Genomic DNA, 10,585 nt, shown 5'->3' with positions numbered 1-10,585 from the left:
GCCCAAAGCCCGGCAACGAGCGCGTTAACCTTCGAACGGCGACACGGCCCTCGCGGACCCCATTGTTAGAAGAGGCTGAACGGGGCTGGAACTTACCTCTGATTCACAGTCTCTTGTATTCTTCCTTAGACGGATCACACAAACAAGGGTCAGAGCAGTTAAGGAATGACCCATCATCTGATCATGAAAAACCACTAATTCAATACACACCGTGATACCTACACGAAAGACGGCATATTTCCACACAGGGCAATTTATTCATCGTGGGGCGTAGTTTATTGACGTGGGTCCAATTAAGTATATTTGAGACGCAATTTTATTTGAAATTTTGCCCGAAAATGACACGCACTTTCATCTTCCACTAAATAAGTGTTGAAGACTTCTGGCAACAACTTTGATCAACGCCGCACACTGGCATTTCAAACAAGGCAAGGATAGCGTCACCGTATCCTTTGGCATGAGTTGCAGGCAACGTTTAAGTATAGATGCAATTGATTTTTCTTATACAATTTTTCTGCTTCAAAGTATGAATGTATTATTCCCTTTTGGTTAAATACATTGAAAAGTGCACCTTTTCAAACACTTAAATTAAAATTATCCACGCTCTGCCGAGGGCGCTGTTGTAGTGATGTCATACAGGGAAGACAAAGTTCAATGCATAGGTTATTCTGTTCAAATTGTGAACCCAAAATATATTTCTTGAAAACATTTCCGAGAAAGGGATTGATGCTTACGTATTGCACACAAACAACAATGAATCCAGCCAGATGAGAAAAGTTAATCCAGAAAAATCTACAAAACTGCAGGACATTTTTGTGTACAAACCAATGCAACGTTCTTCCTGGGATGACATCACAGTTTTGCATATGAATATGCAAATATCATTAGCATAAAACAGACAAGATAATAAAACTGCCTTTGAAATTATGAAACAAAGGATGAAAATAAGTTTAACTGACACACAAAGCTTCATTTTGACGGTTTGTGATTGCAGCTACCCTTGAAATCCGTCACCAAAAATCTTCGAAACCACATGTGATATGATATACATGTCCGTTGTCTGTGCATGCGGCGAAGGTGCGCTGGTGACGTCTGCAGAAACTCTTTGGCAGGAAAAAAAAACAAATAAAAAATTTTGAACCGAGAGTCAAAACCTGCAGAGCAAGGACGGGTAGAATCTATCGTTGCCTTTGTAATGTCCCCCACCTTTCGAGCAGGTAAACTGTTGTTTGGCCTGACTACGGGGGACAGGCGCCGCACTGGCTGGGCTTCGGCTCAACACGAAGCTCAGGCCCGTCCTCCATAACAATTGCAGGCTCACGGGGGGCGTGCCCGTGGCCCTTCCTCGGTTAATTCTTTGATTCTCAGTGTTTATTTACACGGTTATTGTAAAGAGAAATCGGGTAGTCAGGCTATTCTTCTCCTTCCAGACTCTCTTCCCGGTTACCATCTCGCGGTAATACAAGAGAGACTGGCTTGAGACTTTACGGCCGGCCCACGCTTGCGTGAAGGCATTGTCGGCCAAGCACACACCGTGTTTAGTTCAGGACTAGTGCTCGTATAAACGGTGAAGCATGTTTGTTTTAGATCTTGATCGCAAATAACAGTCTCGGTATAAAAAATATAAATAAAAAAAAACATTTTTTTTCACTCTAAGAAACCAATTGAGCCTACACAATGTAGTCTACAGCATTCAGTACGCATCAGTGGTCTACTCTCCCCCTTCTTTCACTCCATATTTTTTTCTCACGACTCTAAGGCAGACGGGAATTCTTTACAAGTCAGACCCAGCAATCAAGTTCCGCAGACCTCGTGCGACGCACATAGTCTGGCGTCACCACTGCGCTCACGTACACCGCATGCTCAATGTCGAGCCACCGTGCCCGCGGGAATACATGCAACACAGGCACAGCCGCGTATGAGGTTCGGTGTTGGTATCTTCACTGCGTTCCTTTCCCCGCAGGTTTCACCATGCGCCGCCGGCACCTCTGTCATGATGAGGCGCAACTGAAGAACGGGCAGCGGAGAGCAACGTTCGTGAGCGCCAATACACTCCCGGCATTTTGTTCTGCTACACGGTAGCGGTTCGCATGCTCTCTGGAGGAGTCTCGATATCCCCAGTATATAGTAAGACACTAACCAACTCGTCTATGACGCTGGTGCATTATTTCTAACCCCCCCCGCACTTGGCTACTGAAACAGCAGCCATCTCGCAAGGCGGGGGCGACTTTATCACTCTGCTTGAAATAGAATTATCCTGGTGAAGCTGTGATTTAATAACCTTATACTGGCCGGAGCGGCTGGGGGAATAGACAGCGAGTAAGAAGGACGGATGAAAAAAGCTTGGGACGCAGTACGGGCAATCTGTTGAAGTGGAGCCACCACCACAACCGGACAAGGCAAGGCGTGAATGGCTCCGGGTTATCATTACTGGCGGGCCGCTGGCAAGACGTAGGATGTCACCTATATACACGCACATTATGCTTCTTCATGGAGAAGCTGTTGACACTGAGCCTGAAGAGCATGTATCGGTTCACAGACAAGCTCCAACGTCACCGATGTTTGAATGATGAAAACCGCCAACACCGTCGATGGGAGGGGGTTCAGTGATCCCGACCTCTTGACGAAAGGGAAGCATTTTGGTGACTAATGAAGCAGTTCTTAGTTCATTGATAGTCTTTTTACTTAGCCTGTTCAAATGCTCATATTTCCCTTTTCCTCCTGGATTCAGGCCGCTCGCAGCATCGTAGTTGAATACCGACTGGTTAGGAGACTACGGCTCAATTTGCCGGAGCCCGATTTTCGAAGCGACTACTGTCATAACATCAAAGAAAGCCATAGCCATAGCTCAACCGTTTTGGCTCTTTCACCCGAGTCTCCTCAGAATGACTAGATCAACGTCAGTAGCGTGCAAGGAAAGAGTCTGGTACCTTTTGCCGTACTCCATAATCTGTGCCCATATTACACTCAGAATACGACAGCACAGTAGAACTCTTTGTCTTGCCTTTTCTTTGTGGTTCTGTTTTAAACATTGTGACGTTTGAATAAAACTTTTTAATACCCTTTAAAATTTCTTTTATTGCTGTAAACGATGGCCAGGATTTTTCTGGCGCCACCTTTCAACATGAAATAAATGTGCACATCTCGGTTTTCCCAAAGTTCAAATCACGAGGCTGCTTGTCCTGTAAGTGTCAATTGCGTCAAGCTTCTGACATGCTTGAAGGATCGGGCAAAGAAACGAGCACAATGCGAATCATATTCACACATTGAAATAATTTTACCTTATTGCTAATTAAGTGTAAAAGTGTCTTTCCGTCTAGGCAATTTCACATTAAATTTTGAACATACATATATCCACTTTAAAAAGCACAATCGTGACTCATTTTCACGTCTCCAGAAACTGCAACAGTAAGCGAAAATCATAGCTGCATGCATTATTCGTGAGCGCTACTCGAATGACAGCGGCCCGCACTTGAGCCTTCTCTGTCGGCACCACCGCGCGGGACTCCGCGAGTCCACGCCGGCAACGCGGCGCTTTTTGCGGTCTTGCCGATCAGGCCCTGGCCAGTGGAGCGTGTCGATGATAACCCGGGCTCGTCTCTCCATGACTAGCAAATGATGCACGACGGAGCGGCCAAAATCTGCCCTTTAAAACAACAGCCTGAACAACAGCAAGTATAGGCCTACTTGTCGTTCTACATGTGGACCCAGGACAAATTGATTGGCAATGGGAAACCATGACTTGCCCCGATACATTATTCATGGTCTGTTCTGGCGGCTCGAATGGAATGCATAGAAACCCCCCCCCCGTGAACATTATTTCACAATTTGGGCTTCGTAAATCCAATGGTCATGAGAATTAAATAAAGACCAAGCACCTCTAAATTATTCTTTTTTGTGGAACTAATGTGGAAAGGAAATGAAGTCTGGCTTTTGCTTATTTTGCAACCGTCTAACCAGGTGTATTTCTCTCTGATTAGATAACAACATGTCCATTTTTAACCAGGTGGATTAAGCAGGTTTACCGTAGGAAAAAAAAGTGTTCAACTATTTCACCACAGCACCGAAATATTCAAATGAAGAGAAGACAGTAAACACTTTGCTTGTGGCGTTATTTTTTGAATTTGCAAAACCAAAATCGAAACCCAAACAAACACCCCCCCCAAAAAAAAAGACAATCGCTACACCATATTGAATATTTTCTGAAAGAATGAATATTGGTCAGAGAAAAATTGCAAAATGAATCGTTACGTGTTTTGCGGCCGGGTACATGAGTTTTGATGACATGGATATATTGTAAGCGACCACAAACATTCATCAGTGTGGTTTGAAGTTCATCTTGGTCTTGACGGAGCTTGTCATTTTCACGGTGCACCCAAGTCATGTATTGATCGAGTTACTTGAAGATTCTTGGCCTACTTTTTTGTCTGTGTGCTAAATGTTGAACAAACAAGTGGGCGTGCGCCGATACGCGTGACGATTACACGGCGGCAGCTATCAGAGTTCTGGAAATATTCTTCTCCGGGAGAATGTTATCACAGGGTCCTATCAGGGAGACGTTCAGGTTGAACCCCATGCAAAACCAAGACAGGGGTTTACTCAGCTTCTAAATGCGCGTGTTATACCGGAAAATCCGACTCAAACAAACAAGAAAGAGGTAAGCGCGACCAACAAAGAGCCCCCCTTGCGAAAATTGTCGCTTTTGTGCGCGCAGTTTCTGCTCCCAACACCCGGCGAACACCTTGAGTAAATACGGGGGGCGGCGCCCCCCGTGCCCGGGACGACGGGCCGCGCGGGGCCCGCTGATTGGCAGGCCGACCGGCCAATCAGCGGCCGGCCTGCCCATGACGCAGAGCGGCCGATTCGCCGAGAGGGGGAAGGGCCTGCCCGTGCGCGTGTGAGCACAGTCCCAGGAAATACTCGCCAAATAATAAGTCTTTAATTGGTGTCCACCAGACCCATCAACGCTTTGGCACGGACTTTATATCTCCGGCGCATCAGCCACTGCGGACCACACAACAGCTCGGGCTAGTCGGGAACTGAATAGGCGTGTTTTTTTACCCGTACGCGGAGGCCCGGCTTTTCAGACCACTCGCTAGTTTCGTCGCCAGCCCTTCGATTTTGTCGCCTGGCTCGGGCTTGTCGCAGGTATGATGTACGAAGGAAGTGAAGACTACATCAGCCAGCGGGCTAGGGCACACGCCTTTGCCCTTAACAGCATTGTGCCGCCGCCACCTCGGAGTTTTCCGTACCCTGGACTGCCAATGCAGCCGCCTAACCACAACGGCCTGTCCTTCTCAGGTATGTCGCTTCAGCCTTTTGGCAACGTGTTTTGTTTGTCTCTTCTGTGTCTAGTCTTAGCTCCCACTCTGCTTACCGTCACTTTAACACTCGGCAAACCTTCACGCCCTTTTGATTTTTACAGAGTCCAAACACTTTTGAGTCCCCAAACAGAATTGTCAGTCTCGTTGTGCACGTTGGGTTATCTATAGATTAAAAAAACATCAGCGGTGGCCAGAGAGATTTCATGAATTGTGATACAATAGAAGAAGGCTCTCTCCCCCTTGTGCAGCTCTTCTAGTCTAGAATAACGATGTCGCAGAGCAGAAGTTTCCTGACCAAACTAAATTCCAAACAAAGTTATCCGGATAACTCTATGTGAAGATTATCCATTGGACGGTACAAGTGAATTTCGGAAGCGGTAATTCATCGGGCTCAATGAAAACTGACAATTTCTTCTTTTTGGACTTTTTTTTTCAAAATGATAGAATAACATCCCCATCCATTCGTGAGCTCGTTTATGCCTAGCCCATATCTATAAATTCGCAAACTACGTCCAGTGATGTACGGTAGCTTATCATTTACATCATGACGATCCATCTATTGAAAATATTATTTTAACGAATGAAATCGTTTATTATACTAATTTTATGGGCGTAAAATTGTACAAAGCACGAAGTTTAAAATGTAGATTAAACTATAAATATTCAGCTGACCATGGTTGTTGTTTGTAGGTGTCATCTTTTTTTCCATTGAACGATGTTTAACATTGTTTGCTCATGAGGAGTTCAACATCGTTAACTTTTCGTTTTGTGTACGCCAAATAGAATTTTTGGCCTTTTTTATATTCTGAAATAAATAGCTATATTATGTGAAAAAATCTCCATTTAGGAATAAGTTGAAAAGCCAAACCGTTGGGGAGAATTATTGCCCCGATGTGCGTTTTCCTCAAGCTTCTGGAGTCACACTCTTATACACATGCTTTTCAAAAGTACGTTCGTTTTTCTCTTTGACCTACTTCTATCGCTGATGGCTGACCGGAAAATGCAAACTTCCCCGCCGTAGACCCGGCCGTCTTCTCCGTACGGGGCAGCCGCGGCGTGCGCTGCCTGCGGCAGTCCGTCCCGGGGACTTTTTTTTTAACTCGCCGCGGCATTAACCAATCCCGACATGTCGTAATTGGCTTACATGGGGCACGTGCTATGAAATTAATTTTCGTGGTTCTTTGGTGGTTCGGGATGTCAAAGGGAAAAAAGGAGAAGAGGGACAAACGGCAATGGCTTGAAGCTTGAAACCTATCTGGGTTGATTGCCAGTCTGCGGTGTCCAATATTACGGTTTACGCTATGGCCAATTTGAAGCAATTCCAGAAAAATGGGTTCAATTACTGTGCATGAACCAAATTCCATTTGAGCACATTGATTTGACTTCTTTTTATTGAAATGAAATATTTGCCCGTTTACCCTTTGAAAATTTGACTTCTGAACAGTTTTTTGTATGTAAATTCTTAAAGTTTAGTGTATAAGGCTTGCATCTAGTGGGTTAACGCTGAATCATAAGTACTGTTTTTCACAAAAGTGAATTGAGTATTGATATGAATGAAATTCCAAGAAGATTATTCGCAATTTTAATATCTCAGATTTATGCGCAGTCAGTCTGTTTTTTAATTTTTACGCAGCAAACGGACACCGACCTTTTGTTAGTGTTTTAAATATTCACCAAAATGTCTTTTTATCTGTTACCATACGTTTTCATATGATTATCAAATGGAAGAAATTAACGATCAGCCGCATAACACTAATGAAGAAGAAAAATTGTTAAAAAAGTCATCAAAGTTCCGGGATGCTTAGAATTTAAATTTATTTCCCTCTTCAGTGTTGCAGGTAACCAAAGTCTTGTATAATAATGGTAACCCTTAATCTTAGCAAAACAATAAGGCAGGTGGATCAATTCACTCGTCATTTATCTGTCACGAGAACTGGCATGTTATAAGAAAGTCCAGTATTTATAATGCTTTATTATAATTATAACCCTCTGAAAACAAGCAAAAACTAGCTAACTAATAAACACACAAAAGCAATTTTCATTTTGGCCGTTCCTTCCAAATCAGGTAAGTTACTGTTTGCATGAAAGGTCAAGGTAAGTGGGAAACCGAGTACTCGCAATCTGGAATCCAGTCGTCCTTTTATACACGGCTAATGCCTTCAATCTGTAATGTAATGTGGTGGCCGGCAATGCAAACCCACTGTAGCTAGAGCCAGTCTCACAAATCGTCTAAGCACAATAACTTAGTGCGATAACTTAATTTTTAATACACGAATGATATCATCTTTATTTGACATTTTGATGACCTCTCACTCGTTACAATTTCAAACAGATAAATTCACCGAATTTGTCAGGCACAGCTCTACTCTTAATTGTTACCGCATAGTAATTAGGTTAATGAAGTGTGCACGGTGAACGTGGCAAGAGCCACGCTGAGCCCAAGCCATAGGCCAATCGCTCAGTGGCTATGCATATCCTATGACTGATGACTGCATTACCGTAACAGAACCTCTAAGCCACTCGCTCGGTCCTCACTGGACTTTACATGTTTCTTCCCGACAGAACATGACTTTTGTACCGTATGCCTTTCCTCCTAAGCCCAAAGGGCTAATTACACTGCGCAGTTTGGGTTTGAAAACTCTGAAATTGAACTTGGCAAATCTCTTTGTTTTCATACGCAGTACTGCCGGCAAAGCTAGTTCATGTCTTGAAATTCTAATGACATTTAACGTAAGTTTGTCTTACCTTTCGGGAGAGTCACTCTTATTTTTATCGGGGATAACGCACATCAGAATTTTTTTCAACGTGCATTTACCAGTAAGGGAAAAGGGTATAGAAGTAGTGAAATAAGATTCAAAACAGAAATCCCCTGGAAAAATATTAGACAAAAAAAACATAGATTTGAACAACTACCCTTAAGCCAATAGAAGAGTTTGAAAAAGGCACCTATACCTGCATGTCGTTCTTTGGCGAGGACTAACACAGGTCCGTTGTCCTACTGTGTGGTCCTGCATTACCGTAACACTGAGATAGGGCCTACGTATTTCATAATGAAAGGCCAAAGCTTGTCCCTTCTTAATTGTGACCCTACACGAAGGACTTAAAGAGAATCTATAGTATGATGTTAATTATAGGATCCCGCAACAGCGTCTACCTGCTCACTGTCCATTTTTATCCAGAATGTTTATCAGAGCGATAAATTAAAACAAAGAGCTCAGAAAGCTCTAATGCAAACTAAAATTGAGTTACTTTTGGAAAGGTCTCAGACTATGCATTGCGTTGGGGTCGGTTCACAAGGTTTATTTCACAGCCATAATTTTCTGATGCGATAATGAATTCCCCTCCCCCATCTTCCACAGAAAGGAGCTCCCATTTTGGGGACTTCACCCCTCTCCCGGGGGCTAACGACCATAAGTCGGCGGCCGCGGCCGCGGCTACCCAGCAGATGATGGCGGCAGCCGCCGTCATGCGCCAGCCGGACCTTTCCGTGTCCAACTCCCCTGCCAAGGACATCAAGGTCACGCTGGAGGGCCGCGAACTCTGGCAGAAATTCTACGAGATCGGCACGGAGATGATCATCACCAAAGCCGGCAGGTGAGTGGAAGAATGATGTTCGGTATTTTGCTGGGCTCAGGGGTGACAGGTATGGTTTTGTCTAAAACCTCCTTCCTCTGGCTAGTCTCTATTGTGTGTTTTTGTCAAAGTAGGCCTAAATTCAAGCTTCGAAGCAAAAGCTATTCACAATTGAAATAGCGTGGTTTTGGAGCCAGAGAAACCATCCCAGACATGTACAAATCAAGGCTGTACTGGTTTCCCTCATTAGAACCTAGATTTTTGGGCCCAAGAATTTGGGAAACGCGATTTTAATGTTTGGACTTACATGCGTTGCTCAAATGGTTAAAAATACAAACCATTTTGTCCACATTTGGAGCTACTTTCGCATAAAATCTCCATTAGACTATCTCATTACAAATGTAATTTAGCTCAAACTTCCCTTAAAATTTGATGAACCGACGACAACACTATTTCTGGTAAGGAGAATTTGCTAACCATCGTGTTAAAAGTTGGAGCCGTCAGTATTAAGGAAGGAAAATGTATAATTTTGTTATTAGTTACGCATGTGTTTTCAAGACAACTCGGTGAAACTTGTCCCCGATAGTGTTAGCTAGGTTCAACAACTGGTTAAATCATCTTGGTCAGAACATTTAGGGGAACTGGACGGTAAATATGCATATGCCCACATCGTGCACACGACCATTGCGGGTGAGCACCGTTTTTGCCACAGACCACGACGCGGTGCATTACAGAAGCGCTTATTGAATTCCTTGATCGGGGACAAACAATCAAACACAAGACCCACTGGTGTGGTGCGAGGTGGAGCTTGAAAACCACCACATTTTACAGCAATATTGAAGTTTCTGTCACCAAAAAGGATCAGTGTGTTAGTTTGGGTGATTATTTTTGCCATGAAAATTCGTAAGCAAAATGGCGCCGTCTGACATACTTCACACGCGCCTTGGGCTTACTTACTCTGCTGTTGTTGATTCAACACAAGCATCTGTCCATCGATATTCACACGTGTAGTACTTGAAGTCCGAAAAGAAATCTCCACATATTTTTTTCTTTTTCAACATGGACAGGATTCAAGTAGCAGTTGGCATATGTGGAACGGTGGCTCGTCCTCTGTTTGATTAGTCGCATTACAAACGTGACTTCACTTTGGAGAAGTTAGCTGTCAAAAGTTGACTCTTCAGAAAAATGGGTCAACGATCTTTACGCAATGTACTCGACAACAATAGGCAATCATAAGTCAGTCTGGTTTCCTTATTAACTGAACCTCATTTCCGATGTCCGTTAAAAGACTTACCACGTTAAGTTTGACCAGAAAAGAAGCGGTAATCGGCCGTGCAGGGTGATCCTACTCGGTCATTTTCTCTGCTCGACCAAAAGGTGTTAATAATAGTAACATCTATATACCCAGCTAATTACAACTGTCATTGTATTTGCATAGTAATTAGGAAGTCACCTCGAAGGGCGATTATGCTAGGCTTTGCCGTACATCGTCGTGTCTGTGTTTTTTCGGGGGGGGGTGGCGCGCGCGATGGCCGGCCCGCGGCGCGTGTGCCGGGGTCCGTAGGGTATCAGCTGGCCGATCGCCCGACAGGGCTGTTATTTAAGCCCTTCTGATGATTTGAAAATTGTTTTCTTTTGTCGATGGGATTTGAGGGGGTTATCGTCTAAAGAGCTGGACGGCGAGTCCG

The 10,585-nt window shown here is 44.1% G+C and overlaps 1 protein-coding gene across 2 annotated transcripts in view; it reads left to right on the top strand.

The window, feature by feature from the left end:
- The first annotated feature begins 4,917 nt into the window (after window positions 1-4,917).
- The window catches only part of LOC110982267 (uncharacterized), a 48,385-nt gene continuing 42,717 nt past the window's right edge, over window positions 4,918-10,585 (top strand). For both annotated transcript variants that reach the window (XM_022240566.2, XM_022240565.2), the window contains exons 1-2: window positions 4,918-5,301; window positions 8,684-8,918. In XM_022240566.2, the coding sequence (XP_022096258.2) occupies window positions 5,151-5,301; window positions 8,684-8,918 (386 nt within the window). In that variant the 5' untranslated portion in view covers window positions 4,918-5,150. The remainder of the gene's footprint in view (window positions 5,302-8,683; window positions 8,919-10,585) is intronic.

This window comes from Acanthaster planci, linkage group LG09 (assembly GCF_054643075.1).
Source record: "Acanthaster planci isolate LZ-2023a linkage group LG09, COTS_SCS, whole genome shotgun sequence".
Lineage (NCBI taxonomy): Eukaryota > Metazoa > Echinodermata > Asteroidea > Valvatida > Acanthasteridae > Acanthaster > Acanthaster planci.
The sequence above is the reverse complement of the archived record's forward strand: the minus strand, read 5'-3'. Positions and strand labels throughout refer to the sequence as shown.